The 24,044-nt window shown below is 44.9% G+C and overlaps 1 protein-coding gene across 1 annotated transcript in view; it reads right to left on the reverse strand.

Moving 5' to 3' along the window:
- Positions 1-20,821, reverse strand: part of EIF4A3 (eukaryotic translation initiation factor 4A3) — a 23,768-nt gene extending 2,947 nt beyond the window's left edge. Inside the window, exons 1-9 of the mRNA XM_008055190.1 lie at positions 20,612-20,821; positions 17,501-17,573; positions 16,402-16,468; positions 15,364-15,426; positions 14,143-14,275; positions 13,847-13,927; positions 7,644-7,785; positions 6,859-6,997; positions 5,792-5,907 (exon numbers count right to left, since the gene is read on the reverse strand). Coding sequence (XP_008053381.1) covers positions 5,792-5,907; positions 6,859-6,997; positions 7,644-7,785; positions 13,847-13,927; positions 14,143-14,275; positions 15,364-15,426; positions 16,402-16,468; positions 17,501-17,573; positions 20,612-20,780 — 983 coding nt within the window. The 5' untranslated portion in view covers positions 20,781-20,821. The remainder of the gene's footprint in view (positions 1-5,791; positions 5,908-6,858; positions 6,998-7,643; positions 7,786-13,846; positions 13,928-14,142; positions 14,276-15,363; positions 15,427-16,401; positions 16,469-17,500; positions 17,574-20,611) is intronic.
- Positions 20,822-24,044: the final 3,223 nt, after the last annotated feature.

Raw genomic sequence — 24,044 nt, forward strand, 5'->3', positions numbered from 1 at the left:
AGTAAATGGTGCTGGGAAAACTGGCTGATCACATGCAGAAGATTAAAACAAGACCTCTACCTATCACCATACACAAAAATCAACTATAAATGGATCAAGACCTAAATATAAAACCTCAAACTATTAGAAAATGCAGGAGACACCCTTATGGAAATTGGAACTGGCAACCAATTCCTGATTAAAACTCCAAATGCCCAAGACTCAAGAGATAAGATAAACAAGTAGGACCTCATCAAACTGACAAGCCAAAGAAACCATCAAGAAAGTGGGGAGACAGCCCACAGTCTATGAAAAAATATTTGCCAACTGTATATCTGACAAAGGTCTAACGTCTAAGATCTACAAGGAACTCAAACATGCCAGAAAGAAAAAAAACAAACAGTACTATTACAAAGCAGGCAAAAGATATGACTAGGCACTTCTCAAAAGAGGACATATGAGCAGCCAACAGATACATGAAAAAATGCTCAGCCTCACTGGTCATCAAAGAAATGCAAATTAAAGCTGGGTACAGAAATGCAATATGGCCAGATTACAAGCCTGTAATCCCAGCACTTGGTGCCTGAGCCCACGGGTTCAAGACCAGCCTGGGCAACATGGTGAGACCTCATCTCTACAATAAATTAAAAAATTAGCCAGGGGTGGTAGCACGCCTGTAGTTCCGGCTACTTGGAAGGCTGAGGTGGAAGGATCGCCATAGCCCAGCAGGTAGATGCTGGGGTGGCCGTGAGTATGCCACTGCACTCCAGCTTGGGTGACAAAGTGAGACTCCAACTCAAAAAAAAAAAAAAAGAATTGCAAATTAAAACTACTCTGAGATACTACTTAACTCCAGTCAGGATGGCCATCATCAGTAACTCAAAAAACAACAGATGCTGGAGAGGATGCGGGGAAAAGGAAATAGTTCTACACTGTTGGTGGGAGTGTAAACTAGTACAACCTCTGTGAAAAATAGAGATCTAAAAATCAACCTTCCATATGACCCCGCAATCCCTCTACTAGGAATATACTCAAAGGAACGCAAATCACTCTATGAAAAAGATACCTGCACACACATGTTTACTGTAGCATTATTCACAATAGCAAAAACATGGAACCAACCGTGATGTCCATTGAAAGAGAACTGGATTAAAAAAATATGGTACATATACACGATGGAATATTATGCACTCATGAAAAACAACAAAATTATGAACTTTGCAGCAACTTGCATGGACCTAGAGTCTATAATACTGAGTGATCTATTACAGAAACAAAGAATTGAATACCACATGTTCTCATTCACATGCAGACCTTGAACAATTATAATACTATAAGAAAAGGATTGGCAGTTGTTAGAAGCTGTGGGGGGGGCGGAGGGAGGGAGGGAAGGCGGAGGTGCGGGTGGGATCAGCAGTAGTGGGAAACTGAGAAGGGAAGGATGCACACCTCATCAACATTTCTACACCTAACCCTTAATTGTACAACACATCTTCAAAATTAAAAATTAAAAAAAAAAAGAAGAAACTGGCTGGGCGCGGTGGCCCACACCTATAATCCTAGCACTTTGGGAGGCAGAGGTAAGAGAACTGCCTAAGCCCAGGGGTTCGAGACCAGCCTGGGCAACTCTACAATAAACCAAAAATTAGCAGGGCATGGTGGTGTGTGCCTATAGTTCCAGCTACTTGGAAAGCTGAGGCAGAAGGACTGCCTGAGTCCAGCAGGTTGAGGCTATAGTGGCTATGAGTATGCCACTGCACTCCAGTCTGGGCAACAAAGTGAGACTACAACTCAAAAAGAAAAAAAAAAGAATGCCAAAAAAAATAAACTTTCATTAATCTTTAAATACTAATTACATGGTGAAATGATTTATCTCAAGTTAAATAAAATCTATCATTAAGAATAAAAATAAACTTGTTGGGCATGGTGGCTCATGCCTGTAATCTCAGCACTTTGAGAGGCTGAGGTGTAAGAACTGCTTAAGCCCGGGAATTCAAGACCAGCCTGGGCAACACAGCAAGGTATAGACTCTACAAAAAAAAAAAAAAAACAAACAAAACGCTTTTAATGTGTCAGGCATAGTAATGCGTGCCTGTAGTCCCAGCTACTCAGGAGGCTGAAGTACAAGGATTGCCTGAGCCCAGGAGAGCAAAGCTAAAGTGAGCTGGGGTTGTGCCTCCAGCTCAGGTCACAGAGACCCTGATTAAAAAGAATAAACTTAAACTTGTTTCTTTTCACCCATTTTAATGTTACTATTAGAAATTTTAGAATTACACATGTAGCTTCACTTATATTTCTATTGGACATCTGGATCTAGAGGCATTTAAAGTATTAAGAGATAGTAAAACAGGACAGAGAAGTTCAAAAATTGGGGAGGTCTCCCTGCTGCAGAATCACATAAACCTCGAGTCCCAGAGTGGCGGAGAGAAAGAATGGGATGGGACAGGATTTAAAGTGATGAGACCCGGGAGTCCAGAAGAACTATAAATGCCAACAACAGACATAAAACCCACACCTAGACATACCAGAGTAAAAACTGCTGAAAACAAAACACAAAGAAAAGAAAACCTAAAGACCAGCCTGCAAAAAAGATACCATTTTTAAGAAACAACAAATAGGCAGCTGAATTCCCAGTATAAGCAATGGAAGCCAAAAATCTGTGAATTACATCATTAAAGTGCGAGAAAGAAACTGACTCGACCAAGAAACTAGAACCTCAGCAAATATTTCTTTCAAGGTATCTGAGGAAGACATTTCAGGGTGAAGTAGACATTGTCAGACAAACTGAAACAAATAATTATTATTAGAGATCCAAACTACAAAAAGACATTCTTCAGGCAGAAGAAAATTCATTCCATAAAGAAGTCCAAAGATGAGAAAAATAGAGGATAACCAATACAGTAAACCTGTATCCAAATCTAAATAAATGTTGTTATATAAAGCAAAAGTGACTAGTGTGGTTTAAAATACATAAAATTGGCTGGGCTCGGTGGCTCAGCCTGTAATCCCAGCACTTTGGGAGGCCGAGGTGAGTGGATTGCCTGAGCCCGCGGGTTCGAGGCCAGTTCGGGCAACTTGGCGAGACCTCATCTCTACAATAAATCAAAAATCAGCCGGGTGTGGTAGCACGCACCTATAGTTCCAGCGACTTGGAAGGCTGAGGCGGAAGGATCGCCAGAGCCCAGCAAGTCGAGGCTGCGGTGGCCGGGAGCGGCCACTGCACTCCAGTCTGAGTGACAGAGTGAGACTCCAACTCAAAAAAATAAAAATAAAAATAAAATATATATAAATTAAAATACATGACAATAATGATATTAAGTTTGGGATATAAATGAAGCTAACGTTGAAAGGTTCTTGTATTATCTGGGAAGACAGTAAAAAGTACCAATTAATAACAGATGCTGGCCAGGAGCGGTGGCTCACGCCTATAATCCCAGCACTTTGGAAAGTGGAGACGACCTAAATTTAGGGGTTTGAGACCAGCCTAAGCAATATGACAAGACCTCGTCTCTACAATAAATCACAAAAAATGCCGGGTGTGGTGGCGTGCATCTGTAGTTCCAGTTACTTGGAAGGCTGAGGCAGAAGGATCACCTGCCCAGCAGGTTGAGGCTGCCGCAGCCATGAGTATACCACTGCACTCCAGCCTGAGTGACAGAATGAGACTCCAACTCAAAAAAAAAGAACACAGAGACACATGTTATAATCACTAGGGTAATTACTCAATAATACAAAGAAACAAATATCCTTTAAAGTGAAAGGAAAAACAAAGACAAGTATACTTATGAGATGGTCGATTAAAAACCAAAAACAGCCATGCCTCAGTTAACAGAGGGGATATGTTTTGAGAAATGTGTCCGTAGGTGACTGTCATTATGCGACCATCAGAGTGTGCTACACAAACCTAGACACCAAAGCTATACTGTAGAGTCCACTGTTTCTAGGCTGCAAACCTACACCATATGTTACTGTACTGAATATTGTAGGCAACTGTAACCCAACGATCAGTATTTGTGTATCTAAACATACCTAAATACAGAAAAGGTATAGTAAAAATACAGTATCTTATGAGACTACTGTTGCGGTAAGTATGTGGTATGTCATTATTCAGCACATGTATAACTATAAGTTATTTACATTAAATGAAATTTACATTAAATTAATTAAATACAAAAATTACATTAAATGAAACTAAAATAAATGTTCCAATTAAAACATGATGATTGGCTGGGCTCGGTGGCTCAGCCTATAATCCCAGCACTTTGGGAGGCCGAGGTGAGTGGATTGCCTGAGCCCGCGGGTTTGAGAGCAGCCCGGGCAACTTGATGAGACCTGTTTTTACAGTAAATTTTTTAAAAAAATTAGCTGAGTGTGGTAGCACACAGCTGTAGTTCCAGCTACTTGGAAGGCTGAGGCGGAAGACATGCCGGAGCCTAGCAAGTTGATGCTGGGGTGGCCATGAGTATGCCACTGCACTCCAGCCTGGGCGACAGAGTAAGACTCCAACTCCAAAAAAAAGAGAGAGATGATGATTATTATAAGTATTAGACCCAAAGAAAAACAAGCAAAAACAAAACCCAACTATAAGTGATTCCAAGAAATTCACCTAAAACTCAAGGATACAAAAAAGATGGAAAGTAAAAAGATGGAAGACACACTATGTAAACACTAACCAAAACAAAGCAGGTATAAAGTAGACTCAGACAAAGTAGACTTTAGGACAAAAAACATAACTACCGATAAAGACACTTCAGTGACACGCTGAAGTCTTCAGAAACAATTCTAAATCTGTATACACAGTCTTGGAATAGATAAGTCAAGAACAGGTAGAACTACAAAGGAATACTGCCTCTACAGCACTTCTAGCACTGATAAACAGAGGTTAAAAAAAGGAGAGGAGCCAGCAAGTGACTCATTGGTATAATCTTAACACTTTCAGAGGCTGAGGTGGGAGGATCACCCGAGCCCAAGTGTTTGAGGCAACATAGCTAGACCCTGTACCTATCAAAAAAAAAAGTAAGAAAAAAAGGACACAGATAAGTTGAAAAACACAATTAGCAACTGAAATCTAATGGGTATACCTCCTATTTAAGTATACATGCAGCACACATTTTGTAAACTGGCCGTAAGTTAGGTCACAAAGCAAACCTGATGAACTTCAAAGGAATGAAACCACACAAACCATGTTCTCTGACCACCACAGAACTAAATTAAACCAATTACAAAAAGACGAACAGGCAGGGTACGGTGGATCATGCCTGTAATTCCAGCACTTTGGGAGGCCAAGGCATGAGGACTGCCTGAGCCCAGGGATTTGAGACCAGCCTGGGCAACTTGGTGAAACCTCGTCTCTACAATAAATCAAAAAATTAGCTGGGCATGGTAGCAAGTGTCTGTAGTTCCAGTTACTTGAAAGGCTGAGGGAGGAGGATCACCTAAGCCCAGCAGATCAAGGCTGCAGTGGCTGTGAGTGCACCACTGCACTCCAGCCTGGGCAACAGAGTGGAGTCCAACTCAAAAAAAAAAACCCAGAAAATTCCTATGTATTTTAAAACAAATAAATAAACTTCTAAACAAAGCAACCAATTTAGCTAGTTAAGGCTAGCTTTCACCTCAGCCTCCCACAAGCAGAGCGGATGCCCACCTACTAGAATGGAAGGTTATCTGCAATCTGTGAGCCTCAGCTATGAGAGCAGATCACTGTCTCCCCTGTGTGGGGCACTGAACCAAGGCAGTTAATACACATGAAGAACGGAACACAAACAGCCGAGTAAACCCTGAACAGTGGGGCCAGAGAAAGCAGTTGACCAACCTGGCGCCGGACCGGAACTCCTTCATGATGGACTCACGCTCTTTCTGAGGCATGTCTCCGTGCATTGAGGACACGGTGAAATTGGCTTCTCTCATTTTCTCTGTCAGCCAGTCAACCTACAAATCAAATCAGTAGATGCTACTAGAAGCTCATAAAATAAACCAGACATGTGTATTTAGGATTTTATTCCAATTATTTACAGAATCAATATGAATACTCAAAAAGCAACTGCTTTTAAAACTCAGACTAATCTTATCCAGATGTGTAGAAAACTTACTTTTGCCCAGTAAATACAGCAGATCACTTCAAAACCCTCTTAATTTAATTCATTTGTTCCAAAGAATGATTCTTTGTGGGGGGGGGACCACGTCTATTTTCATTTGAAATTTATTTATTTATTTTTTTTTTTGAGTTGGAGTCTCACTCTGTCACCCAGACGGGAGTGCAGTGGCCGCTTCCGGCCACTGCAGCCTCGACCTGCTGGGCTCTGGCAATCCTTCCACCTCACCCTTCCAAGTAGCTGGAACTACAGGTGTGTGCTACCACGCCCAGCTGATTTTTGTTTTATTGTAGAGATGAGGTCTCGCCAAGTTGCCCAGGCAGGTCTCGAACCCATGGGCTCAGGCAATCCACTCACCTCAGCCTCCCAAAGCGCGGGATTACAGGCTGAGCCACCGAGCCCGGCTTCATTTATTTAAATTCAACTCTTGTTAGAATGTAGTCCAACTCCTTCTTCTTTGTCAGGAAAGTGGCCAATGGTCCTCAGTTCTGCCTGCACCATGGCAGCACCTAGAAAGCTAAAACTACTCAGGCCTGGGTTCTACCTTAAACCAATTAATCTGCATCTCTAGGGTGGGACCAGCATCGGTATTTCTGTAAACAGTTTTATGGCATACAGCCATACCCATCTGCTTGCATACTGTCGTTAGCTGCTTCTGTTCCATGTATCCAGAAAGCCTAAAACATGTACTATTCAGCCCTTTACAGAGAAAATTTGATCAAGTCACTGAGAGACTCAATCTCAAATTTCCCCATAAGGACAGCAAAGAAATGAAGTGGCCGCATACCTTCCTTTTGGTGTTGCAGAAAATGACCGCCTGAGTGATGGTTAGTGTGTCATACAGATCACACAGGGTATCAAATTTCCACTCTTCTCTTTCCACAGCCACAAAAAACTGTTTGATGCCTTCCAGGGTCAATTCATCACTAAAGAAGAAAAAAAATTCTGTTACACTGAATCCTCCAACCAGGGCTTGAGGGTGGGCCAGGTCAAGCTCTGGGGGACATTGATGGGGAAGGCTCTTCTGACCTCCACCCTACCCTCCCTAGTCACATCATCCCACCCTGTCATTTCTGCCACAGAGGCCCATGCTCTGGATCTGTCTGAACATTTCACAATTTGCACCAACTCAAATACGGTCCTAAACAAAACTGGTAACAAAATACTGTCAGCTGATTTTTTTTTTTTTTTTTTGAGTTGGAGTCTCACTCTGTCGCCCAGACTGGAGTACAGTGGCCGCTCCCGGCCACCGTAGCCTCGACCTGCTGGGCTCCAGCGATCCTTCCGCCTCAGCCTTCCGAGTAGCCGGAATTACAGGCACGTGCTACCACGCCCAGCTGATTTTTTTATTTATTGTAGAGATGAGGTCTCGTCAAGTTGCCCAGGCAGGTCTCGAACCCACAGCCTCAGGCAATTCACTCACCTTGGCCAGTTGATTTTTAAATGTGGAACTGGTGAGTAAAAGAAGAATGTGCAGTATAAAAGGAAATTAAAAAGAATTTTCATGTTTTAAAACAATTTACCAAGCACAACCCAGTGTTTTAGTAACACTTGAGAAGAGGGCGCTCTTACCGTTTCACTAAGATGCGGATTGGGTCTGTCATGAACTTGTTGGTCATCTCCAGGATTTCGTGAGGCAGGGTGGCACTGATGAGAACCACCTGCGTGGCTGGAGGCAAGTACCTGTATACATCATAAATCTGCTCTTTGAAACCTGGGATGAGAAGACACATGGGCGATGCTTATGACTGTATATGTGGAAACAGAAGTTGCACATTCAGCTAGATGCAGAGTTGGGATTTTAAGGCACAGCTGAAAGGAATCTCATTTTTACAGAACAAGGCCAAACCCACATATTCTCTCCTCTTCTCTCCACCCCACCCCACCAGTGTGTTCTCTGGTTGAGGGAATTCGTTTCCCCTTGGTGCTTCTTCAAATATGAAGTGCTCTGAGAATCACGGGCCCCACTCCTCCAAGAGTCCTGGATGCCAAAAAATTAAAAGCAACAGAAACACTAGCCCTGAGTCACCCACAATCTCAGATGCCTGTAGGACAGTTATGACTAAGTTCTACCTGCTGCTGCCCTGTAAGGATTTGTGTCCAGTGTAGACAGATCTGCCACATTTTAAATTCAGAGACCTGGATTTTTATACAAAATCTCCCAATTAAAAAGTAAATGTAATATAAAAAGTTGGCAACTTACATTACTTAACATAGCACAGGCTGAATAAAGACGTTAGCAAGTAGGACCTGGCCACAGGTCCCTGCAGAACTGGATAAGGAGACGAGGCCCAGCCTCCTCATAGGAGGGCCACTTAACAGACTGGAGGTTTTGATTCTGTAAGTCACGGAGCCTGAGAATCTGCGTTCCATTAAGTCCCCAGGTGCCACGAATGATGCCAGCCTAGAGACCTCACTTTGAGAACCTCTACCCTGATACACAGGCGCACAAGAGCCATCCACAACCAACAGACAACCAACGGCTTCATCAGACACGAAACTCTCCTGAGTGCTTTGTGGTAATTGAACCTCACCTGGACTGAGGGGCAGGGCCTTCAGTGAGGGGCCAGACAGAGGGGAGGGTAGATGCAGGATAAGAGGCGCTCAGAGCATCAGCTCCCACGTACCTAAAGAACCACTGAAGAACTAGAGCCCCAGGAAAACCACGGAGAACTCCCACGTGCAGCTAGCTACTGCTTGGGAGCAAAGTACTCCTTCATTCCTGCCCGACGCCTGTGCAGGGATGTGTGCAGAAGGGGAGCCTGAGGAGGCTGCAGAGCCCGGGGCCACTGTCTCACACCAAATTTGGGGAGTGGCATTTGTCATCATATACTTCCCAGTCACTGTTCTAAGAGAACTGCTATCACCTAGGCGTCCTCACATATTTGTGCTCATTTTGGGAGAATGCACGAAAAGTCTACCAAGTATACTCCTAATTCTACAAATTTCTCTAAAAGAGCGAAAGGAACATAGACAACCAATAAGACAGAACTGGCTCAATAAATTACAGAATCCCTACAACAAAATATCTCACTGCATAAAAAAGATTATAGAATATTTTTTTAATCATGGACACTTACTTTTTTTTGTTTTTTGAGTTAGAGTCTCACTCTGTTGCCCAGGTTAGAGTGCAGCGGCATGTTCATGGCCACTACAGTCTTGACCTGCTGGGCTCAGGTGATCATCCTTCTACCTCAGTCTTCCAAGTAGTTGAAACTATAGGCATGCGCCACCACACTCGGTTGATTTTTTGATTTATTATAGAGATGAGGTCTCGCCGAGTTGCCCAAGCTGGTCTCAAACCCGTGGGCTCAGGCAATCCTCTCACCTCAGCCTCCCTTAAGTGCTGGGATTATAAGCGTGAGCCACCGTGCCTGGATGACACCTAAATTTTTTAAAAGGCAGATTATAAAATTAGGCCAGGCGTGGTGGCTCAATCCTGTAATCCCAGCACTTTGGGAGGCAAAGACAGGAGGATTGCTTGAGCCTAGTAGTTCAAGACCAGTCTGGGCAACATACTGGGACCTCACCTCCACAGAAAAATCAGCTGGGCGTAGTAACATGCAGCTATAGTACCAGCTACTCGGGAGACAGAAGTGAAGTAATCGCCTAAGCCCAGAAGATCAAGGCTGTGGTGAGCCATGATCATTCCACTGCACTCCAGCCTGAGTGACAGAGTGAAACCCTGACACACACAAAAAAATAATAATAAAAAGTATACACAAATGACTATGTGATCTGTGTGCAACAAGTCTGGGAATACACCTTCTCTGAATTTTATTTTTTAAAATGACTATGTATTTGCTTATATAATGAAACCATCTAAAAGGCATTTGTGAAAAGCCTGGGCCCTCTGTCTTGGCCCCCATAACCTCCACAATACCCCTTGGGTGGTTTCCTTCCTGAAGCAGCCTCACCTCCAAGACACCTCTCCTTTCTTACTCCTCTGAATTCGTTTCTCCACCTGGCCTGTTTTAAGTCTCTCAGCTTCCACCTGGCTTTACACCCATACCTACCTAGCCCAGATCTCAGGATCCAAGGCCTCGATTACAAAGTCACCTGTCACTTTCACTCTATTACTCCTGTCTTTCCACAGTCACTTAAGGAAGCCTGTCATCTCAATGGGAGGCTCAGACCTGACTTAAAAGCACATGGTTGGCTAATATCTTGACAGGCTGCGATCTTGCTCCATGAGTCTGCCTCATATCCTTACTCTCTCAAATGGGCCTATAAATATGTCCCAATTTCTTCCATCCTTACCAAAAGCTCCTCCATCCAAAAGCGGCCCTTCTCTCTGCTTCCTTTCAGTCAAGCCTTTTATAAACTACATCACATGCTTATTTTGTTTTCCTAGCACCTTATCAGACTTCACCTAACAAATCCAGTGTTTGCCTAAGCACTCTGCAGAGCTAGTCTTGCAGGATTCCGAGGATGCTCTACTGAGCAGCTCCCAGGGTCCCTTCCAGTCCTGCCCCACCACCAGCACCCATCGCCATTGACCCCGCTGTCTTCTCAACACTCCCTCCCTGAGTTCCATAGTACCTCTCCATGCAACACACACTTATTTGAAGCCCCTCTCTCCCCTCCGCAGGTTCTCCTCTATCTGCTCTCTCCTTGCCTCACCACCCATGTGACAGCCACTAGACACACCCCAAGCCTTCCTGACTCATCCCTCTGTCCACCAGTCTCTGTAACCTCCCTCAAACCCCGCCTTCCTTCATTGTAACCCCTCCCTTGGGTTCCCACCGCCACACCGTTGAGAATACCATTTCTCACCCAGGTTGCTGTAAAAACCTCCTGCCATCACTTTGCCAGAGCCTAAGACAGAATCATCTTTTCTTAACAAAAGAATAACATGTTCACTGCCTCCACATAAAAATTGTGTGGCTCTTTACCATCTGCAGAATAAAACCCAACCTAGCACAACAAGTGGGGCTTCTCATACAGGGCCCTTGATATACCACTCCAGGTTTATCTCTTGTGCTTCCTTCCCTCCATTTATCTCAAGCCACAGCAAGCAGCTTCCCCTTCTCTCAAGAGAAATCATTCTTGTCCCTCCTCAGCTCCTTTGCACATTTCTTTTTTCTTTGGTTTTTGAGTCAGGGTCTTGCTGTCGCCTAGGCTAGAGTTCAATGGCACAATCACTGTTAGCTGTAGCGTTGACCTCCTGGGCTCAGTAGCTGGGACTAAAGGGACACACCACCACACCCAGTTAACTTTTTGATATTTTGTATCAAAAAGTTTTTGTATCTCACTATTCTGCTTAGGCTGGTCTTGAACTCCTGGACTCAAGCAATCCTTCCGCCTCAGCCTCCTAAAGTGCTGGGATTACAGGTGTGAGCCACTGCATCACACCTTTGCACATTTCTACATATCTGGAATGCTCTAGAGTCTTCTACCCAGCAATCACCTGCTGGTCCTGCAGGGTTCAAGCTGCCGTCCAAGAACTAGGCCTGCTAGGAATTTATCTCCAAAGGCCTCTCCAGCTCCCAGGCAGAATCAGGAGCACCCCCTGGCCCTCAGTCACATTAAACACTCCAGTTACAATAGGCCTCATGCACTGGACTTTCAGAGAAAATTTCTATTTGCTGACTGGACTCACGAACATTTTATCTTCACATCTGTAGTCCCCAGTCCAACACCTGGTGTGTGATGGGCTTTCTTTCATTAACTTTGAATGAGACACTAACTCAAGACATAGGACAGAAGTTTTGAAAGGAGCAGACAGCAGAGTAAATCCCTGGATTTGGAGAACAAAAGATGAACACGGCTGTAACTAAGGTGACGTCATAGGCATAGGAGGAAGGTCATTCTTGGGTGGCACATGAAAGGAAAAGCCTCAAAAAAGTTCAGTCTGGGTCTGTTATCTGGGAATCTTGAGAAAAGTGAGGTCAAGGAGATGGTCACCTGAAACATACTTAGGCCACTGCAATGGAGGACCACCTCCTCTAGGAAAACAGGACTGCACACCATGGACACTCAGTTCTTTTATCAGACCTTAGAAGGCCAAAGCAACTCACCTCTAGATGACTTAGGTTACCCCTTAATGTCAGAAACAATAAAATCTTTGATCCCCACCCCAACATTCCTTTAAGAACAGTTTTCTACTCTATAAAGACAAAAGCTTAATACAGAAAGACTAAGAACAGAATACACTGAAATTTATTCAAGTGGAAGCGCTGGTCTCGCTGGTTTCTTATTTAAAAAGCAAAGCAATCGTCTAACTATATGTGACTAACAAATGAGCCTCAACTTCCTCCTCTTTGAGTTGGAGTCTCACTCTGTCGTTCAGGCTGGAGGGCAGTGGCACGCTCCCGGCCACCGCAGCCTCGACCTGCTGGGCTCCGGCGATCCTTCCGACTCAGGCTTCCGAGTAGCTGGAACCACAGGTGCGCTACCACGCCCGGCTAATTTTTTGATTTATTGTAGAGACAAGATCTCACCAAGTTGCCCAGGCTGGTCTTGAACCCCTGAGCTCAGGGGTTCTGGCCTCCACCTCCTAAAGTGCTGGCATTATAGGCATGAGTCATCACACCCTTTTTCATCACACCCTTTTTCAATCAGGAGAAATTTAGAGAATGTAAAGACATAGACACAAAAGAGAACACCAGAGGGCAAACAAAAGGGAGGCAGAACCCAGACCTGTCCAAGACCTCAAATTTGCCTAAAGTCAGACCTGTTGATCTTCAATTGTGCAACAGAATGGAGACTTTCACATATAAAAATTATATAAGTGGCAAACACTGGTGGACAAAAGCATATGCCAGAATGGTAAAACCCTTGTCTTTCACAGAAGGAAGTCTACATATATGTGTACACATACAATCATATTATATATATGTGCACACACACACAAACCTGTCTAGTATAAGATTCACCTAATGTTAACAATGGTTATTTCTAGGGCGTGGGATTTTAGGTCGTTTTTTTTCTTTTGCTGTTGGGGGAAGGTGTCATACTTTTCTACAACTAAATTCTTTACAAAAATGCTTTAGAAAATCACATTTTTTTATGCATGTAATTTTTTTTTTTGAGTCAGTCTCACTCTGTCACCAGGCTAGAGTGCAGTGGCATGCTCACAACCACTGCAGCCTCGACTTGCTGGGCTCAGGCAATCCTTCCACTTCAGCCTCCCAAGTAGCTGGAACTACAGGTGCATGCCACCACACCCATCTAATTTTTTTATTTATTATAGAGATGAGGTTTCACCAAGTTGCCCAGGCTGGTCTTGAACTCCTAGACTCAGAATCCTCTCATCTCTACCTCCCAGGCCAGCTGTACATAAGATTTTAAAGATCAATCATATGCAGAGGCATTTCTGTCCTTTGAGACGGAGCAGGGGAAGAGCCATACTCTTCTAAGTATATAAGACGAGAGGCCTAAATTTTTCAAACAAATTCACTGACACATATATATGTTTATACTTTCCCCTCCTCTTTCAATCTACACTGGGCATCTCTATGGGTTACATCTCAATCCTGTGCTTTGGTCATCTGTGCCAACCCACCAGAGGCACAATTTGTAATGCTTTATCAGTGTGGACTGAAATGCTGTGGTCCTGGTTATGATTAGCCTTATAAGCCCCTACCATAAAAAAAAATCAAAGAAAGAACTTAATATTCATAATTATCCCTAAGGCACAACTGTTCTTCCACAAAGAAAACATTATTCATATCCAGGACACTTTCATTAGCCACATATTTCAATTTTACAATGTGAAAATTTAAGATCTAAGAATTATGTCAGTAGAAAACTAATTCTTTCGTTACTCATACCTTTATTCAACATTTCATCAGCCTCATCCAAAACCAACATCTTGATGGCACGTGTCCTTAAACTTCTGCGACGAATCATATCTGCAAAATTAGATTTCAAACTAATTACGTCCGAGGCTACAAGGGATGAGCTAGCCATTCCAGCTGGTCTCACAGCATTTCAGAGACCTCCCCTCTACCTCCTGCAAGAGAACCAGATACAAAAATCCACAGTGCAGCAAACCAAAGGAAAACTCTCCTGCATTGTTTACACAAACACTATCTGTAGCACAATTTTTGCTGCCAAAAGAACTTACCAAAGACACGGCCTGGTGTGCCTGCAACAACGTGCTGTCCATAATCCAGCTTCCTGATGTCCTCCCCAACATTGGTACCCCCAATGCAGGCATGGCACTGGACGTTCATGTAGTCACCAAGAGCAAGCAGGCCCTGGAACACAGGTTCATGTTCAGGGAATGACAGAGTCAAAAATTTTCCAAAAAGGATGATTGTTTCTATTCCAATTCAACATAACCACCAATGATTACTTACACCATTATCTCTACCATAAAAACCACAAATTCTCCTCCTAGTCTTTTCTCTGACAAAATGAATTTATTAATTTTGGTTTCTTATTTAAAAAGCAATAAATATTAAATACATAAAAAAAGATAAAATTCATAATCCTATATCCCAAACACAATACTAACACCTTAAAATATCCTTCTAGCAGGGCTCGATGGCTCAGCCTGTAATCCTGCACCTATGGGAGGCTGAGGTGAGTGGACTGCCTGAGCCCACAGGTTCAAGAACTACCTGGGCAACTTGGCGAGACCTCATCTCTACAATAAATAAAAAAATCAGTCGGGTGTGGTAGCACACTCCTGTAGTTCCAGCTACTTGAAAGGCTGAGGCGGAAGGATTGCCGGAGCCCAGCAGGTCAAGGCTGCGGTGGCCGGGAGCGGCCACTGCACTCCAGTTCGGGCGATGGAGTGAGACTCCAATTCAAAAAATAATAATAATAAATAAATAAATAAATAATCAGCCAGGCATGGTGGCACATGCCTGTGGTTCCAGCTACTTAGAAGGCTGAGGCAGAAGGATTGTCTGAGCCCAGCAGGTCTAGGCTGCAGTGGCCCTGAGCATGCCACTGCACTCCAGACCAGGTGACAGAGTGAGACTCCCACTACACACACACACACACCCCTTCCAAAGTATAATATGTAAATATAAAATAGTTACAATTATTTTTATTAAAATAGTTATAATTACTTTTATTACAATGGATATTTTTGTTGAAAAAAATTGCATTTCCAAGGCTGTAAAAAACTACTAAAAGCACATGAACCACACTAAAAATGATTTAATACAAACCAGCAATTGATATAATACATATTGATGGCAAACAGTTAGGAATCGGGTAAAATATTTTAAGAAAATAGAAAAACAGTATTAGATTAAGTAAATCATTGGTGTTCTACAACTAAATCACAAAAGCAATCCTTGCAAACATGATACAGGGGTCCTGACTGACTCACCTTCTGAATTTGTACAGCCAACTCTCTTGTGGGAGCCAAGATCAAAGCTTGAGTTTCACGAACCTATTGAAATAATTTACCAAAAGACAGAAAATCCTTAGTATTTTCAAAGTGGATTGCAGTAATTCATACTCAGATCTATTTAAAATACTATTTTATATTATATTTTGTTAACAGAAGTTAGCAAATCTTAATGCTATTTAAATTGTAAAAAAGAAAAGACAAAACAAAAAATTTTGCAAATACAGCAATAACCTGCATGACAGTCAGGATTCTTGTCAACAAATAAGAATTTCCACCGGGCTCGGTGGCTCAGCCTGTAATCCCGCGCCTTTGGGAGGCTGAGTTGAGTGGATTGCCTGAGTCCGCGGGTTCGAGACCCACCTGGGCAACTTGGCGAGACCTCACCTCTACAATAAACAAAACAAAAAACATTAGCTGGGCGTGGTAGCGCACGCCTATAGTTCCAGTTACTTGGAAGGCTGAGGCGGAAGGATCACCGGAGCCCAGCAAGTTGAGGCTGTGGTGGCCAGGAGTGGCCACTGAACTCCAGTCTGGGCGGCAGTGAGACTCCAAGTCAAATAAAAAAAAGAATTTCCTCTAGTCAGGTTCGGTGACTCAGCCTGTAATCCCGTGCTTTGAGAGGCCGAGGTGAATGAATTGCCTGAGCCCGCGGGTTCAACACCTGCCTGGGCAACTTGGCGAGATCTCATCTCTACAATAAATCAAAAATTAGCAGGGCGTGGTAGCGCGCACCTGTAGTTCCAGCTACTTGGAAGGCTGAGGCGGAAGGATCGCCAGAGCCCAGCAGGTTGAGGCTGCGGTGGCACTGCACTCTAGTCTGGGTGACAGAGTAAGACTCCAACTCAAAAAAAAAAAAAAGAATTTCCTCTAGTTTAGTTAGTTCTAATATTAGTGTGCAATTAAGATACTCTTAAAAAATTTGTTGAGTCAATATAACTAGAGAATTTTTAAATTTTGGTTTTTGAACACTGAAGTTATAGAAGAAAAAAGCAAGTTTTAAGAGTGGCAAATTACCTGAATATCCAAACACTGGAGGACCGAAATACTGAACGTAGCTGTTTTGCCTGTGCCAGACTGAGACCTATTCAAAAAAACACGTTAAGTGGGATTCAGAGGGAGGACGTGGCACTGTCCTCCACCCAGCCCTCTCCATAGCTGTGCTCCAAGAGAGAGGCTCCAGTGCCACTTGGGGAGCTCTTTCCAAGCAGATGATCCACCACCCAACAACATCTTAATTGCAAGGGGGTAGGACACAACATCACAACTTTTTTTTTTTTTTTATTAAAATGAACGTTTTTTTTTTTAATCTCAGCTAGAATAAGTGATTTTTTTTGGAGTTTTATGTCAAGGGAACATAACAACTTTTAAATCTCCATGAGGACAGTAGATATGGCTTTTGCATCCAAAGTAATGAAGCCACAGAATCTGTAACTTCAAGAGGTATTTTATAGGCAATAGAAAAAGGAGAACTCTCTTTTTTATTTTCTATTATTTTGGCCTTAATCTCTCATCCAAAAAGCTTTTTTCTTTTTGGCCAGGCATGGTGACTCATACCTGTAATCCCAGTCCTTTGGAAGCTTGAGCCTAAGAATTTGAAACCAGCCTAGACAACATAGCAAGACCCCATCTCTACAAAAAAAAAAAAAAAATTAGCCAGGCATAGTGGCATGGGCCTGTAGTCTCAGCTACTTAGGAGACTGAGTTGGAAGGACTGCCTGAGCCCAGAAGACTGAAGCTGTGGTGAGCTGTGATCACGCCACTGCACTCCAGCCTAGGTAACAGAGTAAGACCCTGACTCAAAACAAAACAAAACAAAAAAACCTTTCTTTTTAGAAATCAGGCAAATGAGGAATAAAGCTATTAAAATAAAAGAGTACTATATATAATTCCACATGCCAACTGACAGCTCAGAAAAGCTGGCTAAAAACATGAAAGCCCTCTGTAGTAAAGTACACAAAAATTTAAAAACCCTGCAGCTAAAGTCAGACAGGCTAAAGTTGGTACCAAGTGCACAGAAACTGAGGAAAACTGAGTGGTCTTCTCAAAGCCATCTAACTGCACTAAGCTTCCTTGATGCAGGTCCAGCCCTGCTCTGTACAGCTGGGTGACTTACTGTGCAATGACATCTCTCCCTTTGATTATCTGCTTGATAGCGCGTTGTTGGATTGCTGATGGTTTTTCAAAACCTGCAAATAAAAACAGAAAAATTAGTGCTCATTATGATGACAGCATTAAAATCATACACTGTGAGCTCCTCCAGGGCAGGCACGGTTTTTTAAACTGCCATCCCCTACCAACCCTGCCCCCCTACCTAATTCCAAGTTCAACATAACAAGCTCTCAAGATATAGGGGCACAATGATAGGGCTGACGATGTAGATTTTTTTTTACACTAACATGGGACATTACTTGTAAAGACAGAGTCTCTATAAAAACAACAAAACTAGCCGAGCTTGGTGGCTCAGCCTGTAATCCCGCGCCTTTGGGAGGCTGAGGTGAGTGGATTGCCTGAGCCCGTGGGTTCGAGACCCGCCTGGGCAGCGAGACCTCATCTCTACAATAAATCAAAAAATCAGCCGGGCGTGGTAGCGCATGCCTGTAATTCCGGCTACTTGGAAGGCTGAGACGGAAGGATTGCCGGAGCCCAGCAGGTCAAGGCTGCGGTGGCCGGGAGCGGCCACTGCATTCCAGTCTGGGCGACAGAGTGAGACTTCAACTCAAAAAACAAAACAAAACAAAACAAAAAAAAACTGTACAATATAGAGACCACAGTCTTGGGGGGGGGTAAAAAATCTTTTGGGTGTGCAGCATTTAGGAATATGGGCACCAAAACGTTACTGGTGGTTACTGCAAAAGAGTGGAATGAGGAGGAAAGGCTCACTTTTTACTCTTACTATTTGTATATTGTTTGACTATATTACAAACAGCCTGCATTATTTTTTAAATCAAAATAAGGAAAACCAGCCGAGTAGCATTAGAGTTGCTGATTTTTCCTATCAGCTAGCATTAACTCTGTTGCTCATGTCATCCACAACTATATTTCATCTGCTTGAGTCACACTATGGGGTGCCCTAAGCGCTATCTGTCTTGATGCAGCTCACTAAGTACAACACCATCTCTCTTGCATAGCAATACAAACAAAGGATAAGGCTATTTTGAAGAACTGAAAGTATTTTCCAAGTAGACAAATTAAGCTTTATGTACAAAAGCTCTATTTCAATTATTATCGGTAGTCTTAAAATGACAGATGATTTAAACTCCTCTAGAAGACCAAGCACATGAATGGGAAACTAATAACAGTGTCTTAGGGGCTGTCGCTAACCCTTAGCAACTTTGCTTCACTTTGTCTAAACTGTATCGCATCAAGAACTGTTGGAGCCGGGCTCAGTGGCTCAGCCTGTAATCCCGCGCCTTTGGGAGGCTGAGGTGAGTGGAATGCCTGAGCCCGCAGGTTTGAGATCCGCCTGGGCAGCGAGACCTCATCTCTACAATAAATCAAAAAATCAGCCGGGCGTGGTAGCGTATGCCTGTAATTCCGGCTACTCGGAAGGCTGAGACGGAAGGATCGCCGGAGCCCAGCAGGTCAAGGCTGTGGTGGCCGGGAGCGGCCACTGCACTCCAGTCTGGGCGACAGAGTGAGACTCCAACTCAAAAAAAAAATAAAAAAAGAACTGTTGGAAGGCCCACTCCAGTGGCTCACACCTATAATCCTAGCACTTTGGGAGGCCGAAGTGAGAGGACTGCCTGCGCCCACGGGTTCAAGACCAGCCTGGGCAACTTGGCGAGACCTCATCTCTACAGCAAATCAAAAAATTAGCTGGGTGTGGTGGCATGTGCCCGTAGTTCCAACTACTTGGAAGGCTGAGGTGGAAGGATCACCTGAGCCCAGCAGGTCAAGGCTGTGGTGGTTGTGAGCATGCCACTGCACTCCAGCCTGGGCTGCAGAGTGAGACTCCAACTCAAAAAAAAAAACCAAAAACTGTTGGATAAAAGGTGCTCCCGCCCCAAGTGTTAATACAGACCATCTACCTCAGATGGGGGTAATTTCCATCTACACCCAACTCTACCCTTCCCCAGGTTTGCAATGCACACAGCCAACTGCCTCCCTGACAATTCCAACCGAATGGCTCACAGGCTTCTCAAATAGACCAAAATACAGCTCGCGATTTTGCATCCCTCAAGTGCTGCATGCCTCAGCAAATACTTGCAGCAGCACCCATCTAGTTACTCAAAACACTCCAGTCCTTCCTCTGCTGCTCACATTAAACCCATCAGACAACACAGTTAACTCCACGTAATCCATCTCTAATACAACACCATCCTCTCTCCCCTAGACCAGCAAAGCTCCCGACTCATCTTCCTGCTTCCTTTCCTCCATTACCTCACCTTAAATCCAGACACCTAGAACAACCTCAACCTGTAAATCTGATCGGGTCTCTTTGCTACTTAAAACCTCCCAGTGGCTTCCCACTGCACTCAGAAAAGAAACTCAAATCTTTCATCGCCTCATACAAGTCTTGGCTAGGTCAGGCCTTTGCCCACCTCTCCAAAATCCCACCAATGGGGACTTCTTTCAGTCCCGGGAATGCACATGGCTAAGGGCTGCAAGGTCCTGGCACCAGCTGTTCCCCTGCCCTGACGGCTCTTCCCTCTTCTCCTAACAGGTCCCTTAATGCAGGCCTCAGATCAAAGGGCATCCCCCTCTAACCGAGCGGCTCCGATTTTCTCCTTCCCCCAGACCGACTGATATGCAATTACCTCGCTTTATGTTCTTCACAGCAACCACCACTACCTGAGACGCCCTTGGCTGCATGTTGCCCTTTTCGAAAATAAAACTCCAGCTTCGTAACGGCACGAACCTGTCTGGTTTACCGCTTAACCCCAACGCCTAGAGCGGCTGGCATGTACAAAACCGTTACCCGCTGAGTGAAGAGCCCAAAGTGCCTAAAAGACTTTGGCAGACCCTGCCCGGCCCTGCACGATGCTCTGTCTCCTCGAGAAGCACACACCGAACCACTCGACACGAACCAGAGGTGGCGACCGGGTACTGGGGCTCGGAGATCGCGCGTCATCGCCGTCCTCTCCCCTCCCCTCCCCCCGCCCCCAGAGCCTCGATCTTGGGACGATCCCCTGACGCCCAGAGCCGGCCCGGGAGCGACCAGTCGCCCTCAGGGTCCTCGCCCGCGCCCCCTCAGAGCGAACCTCGCGGCCCCGCGCCCACTGACCGTAGGCGTAGATGCCGCGCAGCAGGTCCTCCCGCAGGCCCATAGTGTCGAACGTGGGGGTGACGTCCACCTCCTCGCTGGTTTCGAATTCCACTTTGGTCATGTCTTCCTCTTTGAGCAGTCGCTTCCGCGCCGAGCCGGAGGTCGCCATCGTGGCTGTGGCCGCCATGGTTCCGAATCGCCGGAGAGGAGAGCGCGCGCCTCAACGGAGAGCGGAAGCAGGCCCAGCGCTCCCGCGGCCCAGAGGAACTGACGCCACCGCGCACGCAAGCGTGTCGTGCGTGCGTGCGATCCGCTCCTCGGGTCTGGGGCGGGCACTCCTTGTCACGTGAAAGAGGAAAGAGCGTTTGCCGCCGGAAAATGGGCGGTGCTACTGTTCTCGCGCAACGTGGAGTTCCTGCGGTATTTCTCCAGGCGCGCAGCCCCGCCCACCACTTTATAAAACGTGCGGAGGCGGCGGCACTCCCGAGAGTAGGGACGTTCCTCGTCACGTGACTTGTGGGATGCTGAGTTTATTTGCGCAGAGTGTGGAACAGGAGTTACCTGAAAACTGGTTGAGAGCCGATCGAGGTGACTGCGCTCTGGGGCAGGGGCTCCGGGCGGTCCTTCCTGGAGTGAAGATAGTTTGAGCACGGATCTGTGAAATAGACAAAATTCACTCTGTCGGTTTTAGGCGAATAATGTCGCCGACGGAGAGCAGGGGCCCCGGAGGCCCGCCGCGTGGGCTTGGTTGTCACTGATGCGGATGGAAATCCTGTGTGGGAGTTTTGACCTTTCGGCAGCCGTCGGGGGGGCGCCGGCGCGGCAGGGGCTCGGGCAGGTGGGCGCCAAGGGAGGGCCGGCCCCGCCGGCTGCTGGACCCCAGACCCGGGCGTCCCCCTTTCTTAGCACGCGGTTTTGCTTGACTTTGCAATTTATTATCGTTTTTTAAGAGACAGTCGCCCAGACCGGAGTGCAGTGGCACGATCATGGCTCACGGCTGCTGCTTCGACCTCCTGGCCTCAGGCGATTCCCCCGTCTCAGCTTCCCAAAGCTGGGACCACACCCGGCTCATTTTGGTATTTTTTGGTAAAGACGGAGTCTCACTTCGTTTCCCAGGCTGGTATCGAACTTCTGGGCTCAAGGGATCCTCCTGCCTCAGCCTCTCCAGTAGCTGGGACTAGGGGCATGAACTGCTGGGCCTGGCCTGCAGTTTCCGCTGAATGAAGGCCTCTGGTTCTGTGAAGTTTGTGAACTCTCTCAGCTTTTGTCTGCTGGAGGTGCTAGTATTGTCTGTCCTGCAGAACAGATAACTCAGATGAGATGAGCGTGTGTTGCCCTGCAGAATATTAACTGCATCTAACCTGCCATCTTCTCCCAGAATTTAAGTGCCTCTCGGTACCCAGCGCCTCTAAGGCCTTTTGAACCAGCGTCACTGTCTTTTTTGCATAGTTTATGCTGGGTTGAGAATCATGTTTGTAACTTTGGGATATTACACTTCCAGCTCTGCCTTTTTTATTGTTGCTTTGTGTTGGAGTCTCACTCTGTCACCCAGGCTGAAGTGCAGCGACCTGCTCACAACCACCGCAGCCTCGACCTGCTAGGTTCAGGCGATCCTTCCACTTCAGCCTTCCAAGTAACTGGAACTACAAGTGCGCGCTACCACGCCCGGCTTATTTTTATTATTATTACTATTATTATTGTTTTAAATTTATTTTAGAGATGAGGCCTCACCAAGTTTCCCAGGCTGGTCTCGAATCCCTGGGCTCAGGCCATCCTATCGCCTTGACCTCCCAAAGTGCTGGGATTACGGGCTTGAGCCACTGCCCCCTCGGCCGCAAGCTCTTATTGGTCACCTGGGTTGTGTTGCTGGGTACATCTTTCACCCACAGCCTCTTTCCAGGAGTGCTTGAAAGCTCTCCTTTTGTGGAGATTAATTTAGTTAAAACCAGAGCATCGTTTTATTCAGAAATCAACGGGTTGCAGTATTTTGAGGGTGAACAAGTAAATGCGGGCTTCTTCAGGACTGAATCTCTCACTCTGGCATATACCATGTCCCTACCAGATAACTGACCTGATAACCATGTCGTGTAAGGATGCTGGTATTACCCAAAATGTTAAATATTTATAAAGCTGAACTTTCTTAGAGTTTAAAATAAAATAGTCTGTGTCTTCTCACTCCACAAAGGATTAATCAGTGTTCTCTTGCTGTTTTGCAGTCATCTAGGGCAATGTTGTAAAATACACTATTTCATTGACTTATAAGAAAAAAATTGTAAAATAACTTGTGGCCCCCCCAAAAAAGTTAAGCTTTTTTTTTTTAATGCATATTTCTTTATTTTTTATTTTTTATTATTTATTTATTTATTTTTTAGTTGGAGTCTCACTCTGTCACCCAGACTGGAGTGCAGTGGCCACTCCCGGCCATCGCAGCCGCAACCTGCTGGGCTCCAGCGATCCTTCCACCTCAGCCTTCCAAGTAGCTGGAATTACAGGCACGCGCTACCACACCTGGCTAATTTTTTGATTTATTGTAGAGATGAGGTCTCACCAAGTTGCCCAGGCAGGTCTCCAACCTGCGGGCTCAGGTAATCCACTCACCTCAGCCTCCCAAGGCGCGGGATTACAGGCTGAGCCACCGAGCCCGGCTTCTTTTTTTTTTTTATTTCAATAGCTTTGAGGGATACAAACAGCTTTTGCCTGGGCTACCACCCACCACCTCTACCTGTGCACAAAGTACCCAATAGATGATTTTTTTGGCCGTCCATACCTTCCCTCCCTCCCCCCAGCGTCTCCAGTGTCCATTATACTATTCTCTATGTCTTTGCATATCTTTACTTTAGTTACCACTCATAAGTAATAATATGTGGTGTTTGGTTTTCTGTTCTTAAGTTAGTATTACTTAGGATGATGTTCTCCAATTCCACCCAAGTTGCTGCAAAAGACATTATTTCATTCTTTTTGATAGCTGAGTAGTATTCCATAATGTGTATGTACCACATTTTCATTATTACTTACCAGTGATGAGCATTTATGTTGATTCCACATCTTTGCAATTATGAACTGTGCTTCAATGAACATGCAGGTCTATGTGTCTTTTTTTATCGAACCATCTCTGTTCCTTACTGTAGATACCCAGCAGTGGGATTAATGAATCCAATGGTAGATCTACTTTTAGTTCTTTGAGCAATTTCCATACTGCTTTCCATAGAGGTTGTGCTAAGTTATACTCCCACCAAAAGTGTAGAAGTGTTCCCTTTTCTCTGCATTTGCACCAGGATCTTTTGCTTTTTGGTTTTTATTTTTTTAAATAATGCCCATTCTGACTGATTTAAGTGTTATCTCAACCTACAGAATAGGAGAAGATATGCAATACATCTGACAAAGGACTAATATCCAAAAGCTACAAAGAACTCAAACAAATCAATAGGAAAAAAGCAACTAACCCAGTTAA

This window comes from Carlito syrichta, unplaced genomic scaffold, assembly GCF_000164805.1.
Source record: "Carlito syrichta isolate Samal-C Ts95f unplaced genomic scaffold, Tarsius_syrichta-2.0.1 Scaffold301768, whole genome shotgun sequence".
NCBI lineage: Eukaryota > Metazoa > Chordata > Mammalia > Primates > Tarsiidae > Carlito > Carlito syrichta.